Here is a 16,297-nt window from a genome sequence, read left to right as displayed (position 1 = left end):
CCTAGAAGCACATGCTATTTTTCCCACTATGCCTTTCTTTGGGATTATGCTAATGACTGTCTTTCTGTGCCCTTCTCACCAAGAGGTGGCACTAGCAATCTCTCCGTTTGCTGGAATAGATATAACCTGAAATTCTCCATTTCGAGGACAGGTGAGGGCTGCATTTCCTCTATCTGGTATGTTACCCTTGAAGTGCAAGTCACAAAATTCTGAGTATTAATTTATTTTTGCAAATAGGTGTAAGAGAAAAGAAGTCACATCTTCTAACTAGAGAAACATTGAGAAAGACCTATATGAAAATTTTCAGTCTTTTAGTTTCTTTCAAGAGTTTTTACAACTATGCATACTCTGGATTGAAATCTCAGTGCAGCACTGAAGAAATAGTTGTTTCTTCCTTGGGAGCTGGGGTGGTGCTCATCCATTGTCAGATATTTCCTTCTGTCAGCAAACACAGATCTGCGCTACAGCACAGGAGAGCGTGTCATCAGAAAGAGAAATTAATAACTACAAGCAGGTGTTCAATTTTGTGCTAAACTGTAGACTCCATTAAATGTTAATTAGGAGTGTGTTTGAGCAGGTGATCCAAGGAGAAATGCAACAATTTGAATCAGCTATTGGCTCTGTTACAAGGTTGTTTCCAGACTTGATTCCAAATTGCTTCATAATTGTTCTGTGGTATTCTCTCTAACCCTCTTCCATTCCTTCTCCTTAAAGTACTCACCAAAAAAGTATTCTGGAGAACACCATTTATAATGCTTTGCCTAAAAGAAGTGGAATGACTCCCTCTGAATAATATGGCGACAATTAACTATCACAGAAAGGCATAAATACCCAAGTAATTACATTTTGTTTCCTGCTCCAGATGGGGAGCAGAGTGGAGTACCTCAGCAGCTGGCACACCTTGCTCAGGCTGATGTCTGTACCAGTTTGGGTGTTCTCCTTCAAGAACTGGAAAACCCTTTAATCCTACTTATTTCATTACACTTTCCTCTTTGTGTGAGGCAAAGTTTGCCTAAATAACAGATTTAAGGTGCATACACCTTGTGCAGATAAAAAACTTATCTTGTTCTGCCCTTACAGCATTTTTCTTGTATTTACCTGCCCAATGTTAGGTTTCCAATATTAAAATGTTGCTCTTCTTGTGCTCAAGTAGTGCTTATTTCCATGCACAGATGCACCTTGTACCTTAAGTCAATAAACCCCCACAAATGTATGGCATTCATGGTGTATGGCAGTAGGGATTCTCAGCAAATTTCTGAGTTGTGTGTCACAGGACAGAGCATCTACTCCATGTAAAAAGATGCTGTTGCTGCAAAGATCGTGCAGGGCACAGATCTGTTTGCTCCAGGATTTGTATATGTGTTTAACTTCTCATCACTTGAGTAGTGTCACTGCAAGCTGGAGGATGATGCATAGTGCATGTTAGATGCTTTTATTTTTGAAGGACTATTGCCTACGACCTCCTTAACGGCAACCATTAGGTTATATGGCTGCTTCTTTCAATTTATTTTCGAAACAGTGTTTCTGCTTCAGTGATCTAAAAATACCTCAATTAATTCCATTGTTTTTAAAAGCAGATGTAGTTTAATGCTTTGTGATTGATACAATCAATTTGCATAACTTTTTTTTCTACTTCAGTCTGGCCAGTAACAGGAGACCAGCTGAACAAAATAATTTCCATAGTTTCCTCATAACAAATTAAAAATTAAAAAAAAAGAAAGTTGTAAAGTTGCTCAACAAATGTGAATTTTTGAAACATGGAAAGACCAACATCATTAAAATTCGCTGTTCCTTATTTTCTGTTACAATTACTTTATTTGAACCAGCTCTATTGCCATTAAACAACTTTCTGTTAGCTAGCTAGCTAACTAGATAGATAGGTGGTAAGATTGTCTTCTGATGGTCACCCCAGCAAGGAAACACAGGTGAGTCAAGAAAAACTGTCAGGGGCAAATTGTAATGTTCTGGGGCTTTTTAAAGCTTATGTAGAGCTATTAAGTTTAGAGATGACAGGCAAAAGACAGTAGAAGATGCAATGAGAAATAAAAGCAAGGAGAGAAAAAAATAAAATTAGCATTTCTTAAATGATTGAGAATCTTCTTCTCCAGGGCTACCTTACTGCAGCTTACTCTGCTGCTCTGTAGCAGACACATACATTCCCAAACCGAGAAGTCCGCAGTTGCTCAGTGGATATAGCGGAGGACAGCTGGTGGGACACTTGTCCTGCAGTGTCCACCAGCCTCACTGGCCTTTTCTCTACCACTCTGGAGCTGTTCTTTCTGTCCTGGTTTTGGCTCAGGTTGGGTTGTCAGCAGAGGTGTGCAGGGGCAGACAGTCGCAGGACTTGCTGAGGGTCTCCGGAGGGAGGCAGGCTGGGATCCACCTAAAACGGATCAGTTCTGAGGCTGCAGAGAAGTGTCTGCATGCCAGGAACGTGCTTGATGTTAATGGTTCTTGACCTGAATCTCTTCAGCAGATTTGTGTTTATCTTAAACTGGCCTGGCAGAGATTGCCAAGAAAGGGATGTGGGATACTGCTATTGCTCAGCAGTTATGCAGTGTCATTTGGGGCAAGTTTCTCTCTCTGGACATTTCTATGTGGGCAGTTCAAGAGATACCTTTGAGCTCTGCCTAAGGTTTAACTGATCTGCCCCTCAGAAATTGCAAACAGATGCCACACTGAAATTTTACTGTAGGTGTTCCAACTCTCCTATCACCTTGCTGCATCCCTCTCTCCTTGAGCTATCAGTTTTGCTTAGCTTTAGACTGAATAAGAGATTATTATTTTACAACCCTGTCATGACATCAGTCTGTGATTTTTTGGCTTTTGGGTTATTTTCTGTGTGTGTATGTGCTTGAGGGAGAGAGAAACATAAGGGTATTTTGAAGTTGCCTACAAAAACAAAGTCATAGGTAAAACTAGTACATGATTCTCTGCCTTTCTGACTATAGTGTCAGGATATGAACTCTTCTTGGTGGTAAAATCACCTAACGGTGGGATTGGAAATGGAGGGCTGAATACATGAAGTTGAGGACAGAAGCAGGCAGCAGAGACCAGGGCTGTGCAGCAATGCTGAAGCTGGTACTGCTGCCAAAGAGCTAATTTCAGGAAACCAAAACATTTGCAGCGCTCTGATGTGTGAGGGTCCTCATTGAAATCATTACTGACTTGAAACAGAGTGATAAGAGGGGAATATCACCTCCCTTGGAGACTTGTATGCAGTATAAAGGCAGGGTCATGTGAATGACTTTCTATAAAAATAGTTTTCTATTAAATTTCTATAGCAATAGCTCTCCAGCACTGCAGAGGAAGGAAGAGGAGCATCTCTGGGAGGAAAAAAATAGGGGTTTTCCTTGAAACTTCTGCAGACATACAGAAAGACTGAAACTAGCATAATGACATTGCACGGGCAGACTCTCACTGACTTCAGTGAAAGAGGAGGCAGGCCATGTGTGCATAGCAGCCTAATTGCATTTCTGCATTGTTTATGTCAGTGTATTAACAAGGGATTGAAAGGCAGAATCATTAGGATGTACTTGGAGAGATGATCAGGGGAAACCAGATTTGGAACATCAGTGAGGTATGTAAAATGAACAAGTAAAGAACAAATGTTAATTGTACTTAATTAGGAATGTACTGAACCACCCAAATTTAATTGTTGGATGTCTGCAAACATTGATGCCCATTAGTTTGTCCACAGCAACTGGTTTTGTTCCCTGTGCCACCTTCTATTTTCAGGAAAGGGAAATCTGAGTCCTTAGAGCTGGTAAAAGTAGGTCGGATGCCATTAATAAACAGGTAGTTCTAAAATGCCTTTGTTTCACTTGACATGTGGCTAGATCCTCAGCTCTAAATTCACACTGTCTGAGGATCTGGCTGATGGTCTTTGTGGCTTCCACCCTGTGATATAAGGTATCTTCTTACAGCAATCTAGTAATGTAAAGGTAGTTATGGGTACACCAAAAAATTAGCCTAACTATTCCCTTATTTTGCTGCAGTTGGGGAAATAGATTAGTGTAAAAAAAAAATCAAACCCTGTGATTTTTTTACGTATCTTTCAAAAAATGCAGATGAACTGCCATGTCTGTACATTGTAGCAGCATGGACTTGCAGGGAATTTGAAACCAAAAGAAAGAGAGGAGTGAAATAGCATCTGATCTGCTTCAGCCTGAACAAGCAATATGTTGAAGCATCTCATTCTGCACTTCCCTTGGGACCCAAAATTCAGTGCTTGCTTGCAAACACATTCTTTTCTCTGAAAACATCTAGTGGGGCTGTATCCTTGTCTTCAGTCAGTATTATGGAATTTTAAAATATTTTTTACTATTTTACTTGCAAAATGCCCTATGAATCAGACCTGGCACATACATATGGTTACATAAACTTGACAGATACATACTTTACACCAAGTACAGTTTGCCCCAGTCTGTCCTCAGGGTAAGATGCTGATGAATTTATTCTGCAAGCTAGAAATTACTTCCTTATGGGTCTTAGTTGAACTAGAACCTTAAGCTTTCAAATTTTGAAATTTCTAGTTTTCAAATCACTTTAAACCAAATTTAAAAAAAAAATTAAACCAAAAAGTATTATATTTTTTTGTCATCATTCAAACTTAAAACACAAGAACTACAGCAAGATGCAGGTGGTAAGGGATGCTCAGCTTAGCATCAGACTTTTATTCTCACTCACCTATGTTTTTTTTTACTTGCTCTCCCCCCTTTTTTTTTTCTCCTAGTTTCTTTTTTTTCCCTCTTGTTGCCTTTGCAGGGTGGTCTCTTGGCTTGACTATGTACAGTCCTAGGGAAAAACACACAAGGGTCACACAGATCGTGGGACGTTACTGATTGATCTTTTACTCCCCGTGGCCCAGCCCATAGAATATACAATGTGTGACAGGCTGTACGTGGGGACTGCACGATGTGAGCGAGGCCCCGCACGCTGGCGGTGTCCGAACCAGTGGGGCGTCCCAGCCCGTAGCCAGAAACCTGCTCCTGCACTAGCAGGGGCTCTGGGCCAAAGGAAGGCACCAGGTCAAACTCTGTGTGTGCTTAGGAGTGATTATGAATGGAGTACTATTACTGGATCTAGTACACCTTTTACAAAAATATACAAACTTTAGTTAGCATCCTTTTTCCTTTTATGTGTATGCCTTTCAAAAAGCCTTTGCAGAAGGCTTTGAACAGATATGTCATGTGAGGTAAGCTCGTGCTCAGAAAAAAAATACTCTGTTAAAAAATAGAAAACAGAGGTTAAGAGGGAACAACCAGTTCTTGCAGCGTAGGGAGGCGACCAGTGAAGTTTCTCAGGAGCTGGTGCTGGGGTCTGTACTTGTCAACATGTTCAGAAATAACCCGTAAAAGATGGTAAGGAGGTGTCAGAGTCTGATGATGATACCAAGTTATGCAGATTTGTAAGAGGGGCTGACTGCGAAGAAATGCAGAACTGTATGAATCTGGGTATCCAAGTGACAAAGTGGCAGGGTGAAATTCATTTAAGATAAATGTGCATGATATACACAGGAAAAAAAAAATCTGCTTTCGTATGTAAGATACATGTAAAAAGGCTATTGGTTGGTCATTACTACCACAAAGAGGGATCTGAGCGTTGTGATAGATGTGTTTGTGAAAATGATCACCATCATGAGCAGCTCAAAAAGCAAATCAAGTGTTAGGAATTACCAGGAAAGAAATAAAGACTGGAATAAAGAACACCATGACAACCCCACAAATCCATCAGTTACCGACATCTTTTATACTGTGAGTATTTCTGATCCTTTCATTTCAAAGGATGCAGCAAACTGGGAGGCACACCAAGAGTGGCATCAAAAAGGGTTAAAGGAATTTCAGGGAATGAGAGGAATGTGTGAGGGACGAGTGAGGAAGGAGGTCAAGTCTTTGCAGACCAAAAAAGAGGTGACTTGGGGGCTACAAGATAGAGATCTACAAATTTGTGATCTACACATATGTCTGAGAAGCAATTGGGTATGTCTTTTCCAGTTCAAGAAGTGGAGGCCATTAAATGAAGACAAGAAGAGCACAATTTGGAACAGAAAGAGGATATAGCTCTTCGTGCAGTGGATAGCATATCTGTGAAACTCCTCACCAGAGGATTTTGGGGGTTTGAAAAGTTTGTGCAAAATCTTGGAAGAGAAATCCACTGAAGTGCAGAAACAGTCTCCATTGCGGGAAGTTCCTGAGCTGATAATAATTGGTGACTGGGGGAGTATTAGGAGGAAGTATCTGAAGTTAGTCTTGCTCTTACTCATCCCCAACCATCTGCATATGGTCATTGTTGGGACAGGATATGGGGTAGATGGATCCTTGGTCTTACATCCATGTCTGTCAGTATTTTCTCTTCCTGTTTTCCCTCTAATCAACTCCCCTCTCTCCTTAGAAATGTTTCCCTCCATTCTTTCTCATCCCTTCCTTGTTTTCTGCCTGCACTTCCAGTCCCTCAGTCCAGTCAGCCCAGAGCTGCTCTCAGACCCCTACTTGGAGTGAAGCTGAATACAAATCATCCTGAAAAACACAACCTCTGTGCAGCAATAGCTCCTCCATCTCCTTTGCTAATCACTGGAAAATGGAAAGGGTGTGAGTTGTGTCTCCAGCTTGTCAGCAAGACAGGGAGTATTTAAAACTATGTAAATAGGTTAGTAAGGTGTTACTCCTTTCTACAACCAAGAAGATCCACTCAGCACAGCAAAGGAAGGGGATTTTGACACTGTGAGAAGGAAGATGTTGCAGATACACAGATCTTGGAAGGTTATAGATGTAAGGTTATGCCTAGAAGTTGAACGAGCTATCAAAAGTGAGTTGTGCATGAAAAAGAACTTATGCAAGAAATGTCTGAATGGACTTTATATATATAAGGAATATAAATTTGAAATAAAAAAAATAGAGTGGACACTGTATGTAGAAGTTTCATGGACTTTCTCTGTAGGATTCTGACTGTTCGACTAAATCACAAGACCCTCTTCCTTGCAGTACTACAGACTGTTAAAATCAGACACATTTTTCCCCAGAAAGAAATTCTAGGTGTTTGTGAAAATCTCATGCTTTGAGTGATAATTCTATAGTTCCAGCCAACATCCAGCTCTGTGGAGGACATGATTGTTGCTTTCAGACAGAGAAAGTGGAGGCTGAGTCTCAGGATTGCATGGGACATGAGAGTGATTATATTCTAGTAAAGGAGGGAACAGAGGTGGATAATAAGGAAGGAAGGGAGGTTTGGCTGAAATATGATGGTAATTTGTGTCCATCAAGAATGTTAAGCAGTGTGAATCAGAAAACTGAGGGTCAAGAAGCAAAATATAGTTATCCGATAAGACAAGGTGAGAAAATTTCAGGTAACCTCAGGATGTACAGACATCTGAAAAAATTACTTTCAAATGGTGTTATGTTCCCTAATGGCCAGGAGTCTCAAGTGTTGGGAAAGAAATTGGAAACAGAATGGGTTTTTTTGTGACCTTCAGCCTCAATCATTTGCATTTTTTGTTGTGAGTAGCTGGTGTTGCAAGGTGCTCGGGTGTGCAGATATAGAAGTGATTTTTTTCCTGTGGAAATGTGAGCATGGGCTGATGAAAGGTTCAAAGCTGGGGTAGGTAACACTGCTGCTGATCTTACTGCTTCTTTTGAGATAGCTCAAATCAATCCTCTTTCCATGGAAGCATATTGGAACAATTCAGGGCAAGTCATAATGTTTGGAAAGAATTAGTATGAAAAGGAAACACTATCTCATTATCTGGTTGCATGTAGATAATAGCAAGAAAGGCAGTGTGCAGTTATCAAATACTTTCTTTTTTGATAGAACCATGGAAATACACAACATATGCCATATACCCTACTGTTTTCAAAGATACTGACCAGGAGGATGAGGCATCTGGGACATCAGGGATCTCCCCAAGAGAACATACTTACTCTCCAGATATCCCCCTCTATGGGGAAACAAATCATTCTACAAAACAGAAAAAAACCTCAGTCCTCCCTCTGGCAAGTGAGCAGTACACCAGGGCCCTATCCCAGCCTAATGTACGGAGGCCACTTAGAAATCCTCCAGCCACCCCGTAGGCTGTCAGTGAATAGTTTCTCAGCACGGTGTCCTTGGTCATAAGTTGCACCTACTCTGGAGACAAAGGTTGAGGAGTGGCAATGGAGAGTTGCTGCACTCTGAGAGTCATGAGTGTATCTGAAGTGAGATGTGCTGGTGATATCCCACCTGCTCGTGGTAGGCAAATGTTGATACTATGATGGGAAGAAGTAGAGACCAGTGACAGTGTGAGCAGAGAGGAGAAGGAGTCATGCAAGGGAGGAATATGCACCACTTTTACTAGGATTTCTTATTTGGCATTCCTCGCTAAGTTCCGACATAAATATAAACAAACAAATAAACAATATATAGTGTAAAATATATCAAGTTCCTACCATTTGTAGATTTCCTCCTAGCCCCACTAATCCCCATATTGGGAAAGGTGCTTGGGATGAGCTCCCAGCTGCAGCTTTGCCACCAAATGCAGTGGGGCCAGTATTTCAATCTCTAACTTATTGGTTTTGATCTAGAGCGGGAACGTTTGGACCAAAGCTTCTGAGAATCACAGACTCATAGGCATAGACAAAGCTAGCAGGGGGCCAGCAGATGTTCTCCCCTTCCCCCCACAAAGCACGTTTCACAAACTGTACATGATCTCTGCTACTATTTTTCCTCTCTGTTTCCTGCTTCAGATTGACTCAGTATTCCCAGGGACACGTGGCTACACCAGCCCTATGCTACCAATTGCACAGTGCTGGATGCTGAGGCACAGAGCTGGCGAGGCCCATGTCATTCAGATTTTTTTGATAACTTCCAAATGAAAAACAGTTCCTATGTATTCTTTACAATTCCAGGAATTCCCAGAGTTCCTGTCTTAAGTTAGTGTTGTCACCATTGCTTCTTGAAAGATGTGAGTCAGCCCAACTGGGATTTGTAGTAACATTGCCCCGATACTGCTAGGAATAGATTGCTGCTCTTTAAAAAAAGAAAGGTGCTGAGGAAAGTATTGTGACTGCCATTAATCACTCTAAAAAATGGGCAGCATTACTGACAGGATGGCTTCCCCTGGCTCCTAGTACTGGTGCAATTGACAAATACTATCAATTGACAAGCACTGCCTCAGTGACTGAGTGTGATCAAGGCTTCCAGTGGCTTTGCCAAGAGGAATGCTTAGAGAGTTGAATGGGATGTTACAGGAGGTAACAATTGCAATGGCCTCTGGCATCACGCAGGAGGAATTGGGAGGGAGGAGCTGGGAAGACAAGGAGATAGAGACGAGTATTTTTCCAACGGGTCTGGGGAATGAGGCTCTTCCACTGGTATTTTTCATTGTACTGTTTGAACTGCAAACTGCAGTACTGTCTTTGGGATGGGGAAGATGTGTCTGGTCAGGCTGGATGTGGGGCTTTCATTTAGAACTGACTGTCATACCCGGGGTCAAGCCAGTCCTGTGAATAACTGGACAAATCACTTACCTCAGGTCCTATGCTCTGCTATGAATCACTGGGGTGACAACAGAACAGCTTTTCTTCTGAGACGAGTAGTTTAATCGGCAGGACTTTAGCTTGGAGCTGGTTTGTAGTTAGATTTCAGTGACATACATCAAGATGACATGAAGTACACTCTTACCCTGGAAACTTTTCCCCATTGATAGTTATAAATACACCACACTATTGTGCTTGGCGTGCTGTATACTAATAGACGTGAGGGCTCTGAAACTCATTAGGAAAGGGAGCGGGCCACCGAGCAGAGCGAGGACAGTGTGAAGCGAAGGTTGATCACCATAGCCTTGTCCAGGATAAGCCATGGGAGTTTTCTTATCTCGCTTTGGCAGGAGGTGCTGCTAGCTTCCTGTGCGAAATCAGGAGCATATGCAGCTTTCCTCTTGTTGTTTGGCTTCCTCCGCTACACAAGACGGTTCCCAGCACTGTGATTATCTTTGCATCTTCAAACATGGCACACTCTGCTTCCTCAAGGGCTTGATGTATTCTTGAGAAGCAGGCTGGCTCCTCTCCCCCAGGCCACTTCTCCAGGGCCCCTGCCGGTGCCAGCTCTGCACATCACAAACCCTTTATAAAGCTGGACTTAACTTCTGGTTGCATAAACCACCCCCAGCCTTTCCAAAGTCGTGCAAATTCCTGAAGCTACAGGCGAGATGAGCAGGTCTGACGGTAGAACAAGCCCTGCACCATAGGCAGAGACGCTCTCACCCCTCTTTCCCCCTTTGCTGGGCTTCTCTTGAAACCCGACAGAGAATTAGCGGTTCCTGTTTTTCCAAAGGAATAGCCGTTTTCTCAGACACGTGCCTGTGTGGGCGGGGGTGGATGGGGGTGGACAACAGCAAATGTGCATGCCAGCACGCATGTAGGCACATGGGAAAAACTACTTAGGGTGTGAAAAACCTGGTTGCTCTGCTCAACTAAGAAAGCAGAGCCCGATTACCTTGCTCTGGGGTTGCATAATGTTTATAAGCATAGGTTTGTACACATCCCCTTTAGCATTTTTTTATGGGATCTCTACACACGCAGAATCACACCCACAAAATAGGAACATGAAAGGGTCTGCAGGGAAACAGGTGAAAGAAATACTTAGAAATGTGCTGATGAATATCAGCCTTGTTTATCAAACCCTCTGCACACTACATGCTTGTTCATTAACCTGGTAGTAACCCTGCTGTAAGATTTCCTGAAGATGCAAAGCAACGAGGCTCATCCGAAAGCAAAACATTTCAGGAATTCATGCGCTCTGGAGATATCTGGAGTAATATTCAAATATCTAAAATTCAGTGGAATTTCCTTGGAAACACAGGCAGTTCTTGCTAAAAATGGGATACTCTTGCTATTTTCCTGAGTATTTTGAAGTAGTTTGCAATTTCTTTACAAAGCAGAAAAATATGTAGCTGATGTTATCTGAGGACACATGCAATGAAACATCAATTGAGTTAACAAGAAGATGATTTTCTGTTTAGGTTCCAGCCAGCATAGATTTTTGTGTTTTCATTTTTCTCTCCTTCTCTCCAAGCATCTGTACTTAACACAAACATTTGGTTTGATGACTACATCTAGGTTCAGCAGAGCCTTTTCTCTTTCTGTTACAAAATGCCCGTTGTTAAAAGAGATCAGGTTAAGAGGCAGGACTTAATTACTCCCATTTGCCCCTTCCCCGTCTCTACCCTGCTGCTGGTAGTGTCTTTCACATAGCACCCCTGGCAGCAGCCAGAGGCAGGATGCCTTGGAGTATTAACCTGAGCAGCCAGCACAGAAGAGTGGATGTAGCTTGTGTGATGTTCCTAAAGCTACATTAGTGTATTTGAGGTTAAAGTGAAGGCATTTGGCAGCTGATGAGAGAAAGCATCTGGTTCTGCATCCAAAAGCATGAATCTGAGTCTTGTCCTAGGCTTTGCCTGGCAGCCATGCTGCAACTGATCCAGCAATCTGTGGAGCCAAAGTGGTGTATAGAACAGTATTCATGTGTTCTAGCAGCTGTTGGATATAGTACTCTCAGCTTGATTGTGACTCCTTTTTTATTAAAACCATGGGCAACAGCTATGAAGCGTATTTGAGTTTCTACTATAGTTGCATTAACGTCGTAGTCAGAAGTTTAGATGTGGAATGGTATGTGAAGTTAGTAGAGGTCTCTGTGGCTTATATTTCATTTAGCATTTTACATGTCTTTTTCTTGTTATTGTGATGTTATTGTAGTTATGATGGTGGTCTGTATTATGATATTAATGAATAATCAGCACTTCATTGTGCTAGGCATCAACAAAGACATAACAGTGTCCTCATCCCTAAGACATCACAACCCAAATATATACAGTCTTTTTAAGGAATTATGAGGAAGAGTATAATAATAGCAACTAAGTCTGGAGGCTACAGAGTTGCAAGAAATGAAATCACAGATGCTTTTCTGAGATACACAAGCAGCTTCTGAATATGCATGTGCTTCTTTCTGTCCTTTACCAAAATATGTGTCTCTGTAAAGACTTTTATGGTAAAGAGTACAAAATTTCAGCATTGTAACAAAGAAACATAAATGTATTCTTTGGGGAAAGGAAAAAAATTAGGAGGTACTTTTTAGTATAAGTCAAGTGAGGTTTTGGGGTGTCTATTTTCCTGTACAGATTGCATCCAGTCACAAGGATGTGTTTTTGATACTGCCTGTTTGTGTGCCTACAGTACCGGCATCACAAAATGAGTTCTGATATCTCCTATGGCATGGTAATGTTACCATCTTAGCTAAATTATCATGTCTTCTGTGTTTTAGTCTTGCTACAGATCCAGACTTCTTGGAGCATTAAATGTGCAAAGTAAATGACATCAACCTTTCTGAGTAATTTTTAACCAAATTTTCCCATTAGAATGCATCAAGTGTCTTTATTAATGCAGCTATCTTTCATCCACCCTGGCCTCAAGAGTCATGTGTTAGAAGTTGGCTTTTAAACCAGAGTCTGAAAGAAAAATTAATGTTGATAGGGCCTTCCTGCCATGCTACTCCTCCCTACCCTCTTTCCATGCATGAATCTCCATGGCCTTCTCCTGGGTTTTTTTGGCCTGTTTGACGCACTGATCCTCTCAATGCATATTGTGAAATTGGGGCAGACAATCACATACTACAGCCCAAGTCAGATTCCATGTCATCATTTCTTTAAGCTGTTATATCTGCTAAGACACTGGCCAGTTTGACAGAAAGCTGCACAATTAAAAACAAGCATGTAAAGTTATTATACTATTGATATTCTAAACAACACAAAGTTTAAGCAAAATGCACAGTTGGTGAAAGGAAATGTATCTTATTCTTTGGTCAGGATTGCATCACACTCTGTTATCCAGTCACTGGGCATTAAAGTTCATTTCTCCAAACAACTGTTATACAAGTCAGAACTGTTTGATTACAGATACTACAGTCATTATTTTTCAAAGCCGTGGAAGATCAAAGGAAATCTGAAAGAGGTTCACCTAGCTGAAGGGTACAATTAACAATGGAACTGGAATTGAACAAGCAACAACTTAATTTTGGAGGAGAAGCTAAACTAGATACTCTCAAAGAAGAACAGGGTCAGGCAACATTCAAGAAGCATTCCATTGTGTTTATTTCCATGTGTACCAAATTAGGCTTTGAGAAACAAATTAGCTCTACCATGACCACACCTGAATGTTTTGATTACAAGCTGATTTGTGGCATGAGACAAAAACATTTTTTCTGGGACTTCCATTCATTAAGATGACTTTGATTTTTTTCTTAGTTAAATTATCTTTTAAATCCTCTTGCTATTTAGTTTTGTTTAACTTTGTTTTGTTAATTTGCAAGATTATGCTCATTTTTACTGTGTCTTGTAATCATTGAGCCTCAGTATTGATATTTTGCCATTTTGTAAACTGAACTAAAGAAAATATTCCTAAATGACTAGCAGTATCATATCTCATTATAACCAAAAGAAACTGCGCATAATAAATCAGCATCCAATACATTATGGAATGGGTCTTGACTTAAAGGCTAAAACATTGAACCACGGTGATGTCCGAAAACAGGAGCATTGGAAATAGGATGCTGGTCTTGCACAGCCCTATATTCAGGCTCTGACTGTAAATTCTGACCTCCTGGTCCACAGTGGGTTAAATGTGAACACTGATTCCAGAGAACTAATATTCAAGGAGGGGCTGGGGAAGTGGATCCAGTTATCAGGCTCCAAACCTCAAGATTTAATGAAAAATAACGATACTTGCCTGGTCATCACAGCACCTGAGGTTCCCCTGACTTATCACTGTTTTCAGAACAATTGTTTTCTCTTATGTGTTGAATTTCTATCACTGAATCAATAAAATTTCAATTTTTGTTGTTTTCAGGCATGGCTTTTGCTTTTATACTGAAGGATCTTTCATCGTGAAAGCTGGCAGCAACATAGGAAACAGGATCCAGAGCATCACTGAGCGAATGGCTGTAATAGAGGGCAAAAATAAGGTATGATTCCTAGGAGCAGATAACCTTTCTGTGTGAGAGCATGTGTTGAAAAGGCATTGTAAGATGCTATCGAGGTAACAGTGAGGAAGCCAGTATTTTTATATTGTTTTGATTTGAAAATCTGCATACATGCAGATAACTTTCATACTTGGTATTTATTTGCTGAGATGCAGAGATGTATTTATTTCTGCAGGCAGTCATATTAAGTGACATGCCAAGAGAGTGTATCAGTGGGATTCACTATAACTGCTCTCTTAGACATGGTCTGTAGTATCTGGGGGTACCTCAGGAGCACAGGGGCAGGGGTCCAGGCCATCTTTGATTAATGTTGTGCAATTGTACAATTTCATGTTGTTTTTCCTATGAGAATTTAACAATTTACTCTCATTAGAGTTTATTCACAGATGTGGTCCTAGATGACTAGATGACCAAGTCTTTTCTGGAATAAAAAATTTAAAGAGCCAAATGAATCCAGATTACAGAAGCAAAGTTTAAGAGAGATCTCAGTCAGACAGCAAGGTGGGATTCATCCCAGTGATATTAACCATCTAAATGTTAAGTGTCTAGTCTAAGTGAAGCATTCCTTTATGGGCCATGGGGAGATGCACACAATTCTGAAGGGCATGTGGGCCTGTAGTCTGTTGGTGTCTGATGTGAGAGAGAAAGCCAATCAGATTAACTTGCCAGGAGCTAAGGAGGATTGCCCATCAATTAAAACCTTCAAATCAAGGATGTCCTAGATCAGCTTCACTTCCCTGGGTTATACATGAGACTGATTTGGTGTGATTGGCTAGCCTGTGCTACGGAGCTGCTCAGATGAAGATGCACAATGCCATGCCACTGTCACAGCATCTATTTTCACAGGCTAGTTTAGTTTGTGGCAGTAATATCTGAAGAGATTATAAAGTTTAAAGCCTGTCTTTCTCTAGGCCAGTCATTTTTAAGGCCACCGAAATGCTTTTTGTAATTCTAATGGTGCTGAGGTTATAGGTCTCTTTTCCTTGATGGCTGCCTTCAGTCTTCTGCGTATGAAAATGTTTATGAACTGTAATTATTCTCATGGTAGGGCCCTTTCACACACCACAGAATAAATAGGGTTTTACGTGCAGCCAAGAATCAGATCTGGGACTGCATTTTCTCCTGCTGTTATATTATTTAGAAAATACCACAGGTGTTCATGGCACCATTCCAGTGCATGGGAACGGGCTGGATCCCATTGAGGCATTTGCTCTATTTAGCTGTCCAGCTCTACGTGCTTAAAGATCAAGGCAAAGATGGAAGCAAACAGCTTCCTAGGGTAGACTATCATAGGAAAGCACATGAAAAATGTGACATAAGGAGGGATTTGAAGGAGGAAAGGGAAATCATTTCAGGCACAGGAAGACACAATCTATTCCAAAGGGGGAATGATGAACAAGGTGATAAGAACCAGTTATTTTCCAGAAGGCATATAGCCATGCTATGGGTGAAGTCCTACCTGCTCACGGGGTGCAGAAGGAACTGTGTAATGATCAGATCTCATTCGCCTTGTGTGTCGTGTATTTTGGAGGCAGTGTAAGAGGAGTGGCTGAAATGTCAAAGCAACTTCCAGTCGACAGCAAATAAATTCCTCCCTGGAGGAAGATGCTAATAATGGGTCCTTGCAGCAGAAATGCTGGGTTTGTTTGAAGTCTTTGGCAAACAGCCCTTTTTGAAAAATGTGCCCACAAATGAACCAAGGAATTGTCTCTGCACAGAAAGTTTTGCTATGAAACTTATTGGTTCTCCTTGGTATTCCTTGTCTTCTTACTCTTTAGTTCAGCTAAGAAAGTTCTACCTTGCTTTGCCTTATTCCTCCTAGTCCTTATGGGAAGGGGGACATCAGTGAAACAATCCCTTTACTCAGCTTTTTCACAGCTTTTCTTAAGTTTCTCTGTTTTTGCTGCTCTTCCATAGCTCTTCAAGCACAGCTGGATTGCTTTTTAAAGCAGAAAATGCTCTCTAAGCCCAGGTTCCTGGCCAAGCTGAGAGTTGCATGATTTGTGCACACACAGCTGCTCTGGAGCATCCAGGATTATTTTCTTAAATTCGTGGGAGTCTATGACTTTTCACTCTTTGCAGCCCAAGGGTCATTCTCAATCTCCCAGAGCAAATTCAGAGAGACACAGTTCAAGCAGAACCCTTCCACATCTGCTGCAATATTGTAAGGCTGTTAATAGCACTGAGCTCACTGAATGCAGCACGTCATCACAAGCGTCTGGCTCTGATGGACTGCTGTGAGCAGTTCTGCTACTGCAAGCAGCTGTGAACAGCTCTCTGAGGCTCTTCCACG

At 41.4% G+C, this 16,297-nt stretch overlaps 1 protein-coding gene across 1 annotated transcript in view; it reads left to right on the top strand.

The window, feature by feature from the left end:
* Positions 1–16,297, top strand: part of FLT1 (fms related tyrosine kinase 1) — a 111,312-nt gene that overhangs the window by 39,614 nt on the left and 55,401 nt on the right. Inside the window, exon 11 of the mRNA XM_008924619.3 lies at positions 13,872–13,986. Coding sequence (XP_008922867.2) covers positions 13,872–13,986 — 115 coding nt within the window. The remainder of the gene's footprint in view (positions 1–13,871; positions 13,987–16,297) is intronic.

This window comes from Manacus vitellinus, unplaced genomic scaffold (genome assembly GCF_001715985.3).
Source record: "Manacus vitellinus isolate BGI_N305 unplaced genomic scaffold, ASM171598v3 scaffold_2_pilon, whole genome shotgun sequence".
NCBI classification, from domain to species: domain Eukaryota; kingdom Metazoa; phylum Chordata; class Aves; order Passeriformes; family Pipridae; genus Manacus; species Manacus vitellinus.
This window is presented reverse-complemented; position numbering and strand designations above follow the sequence as displayed.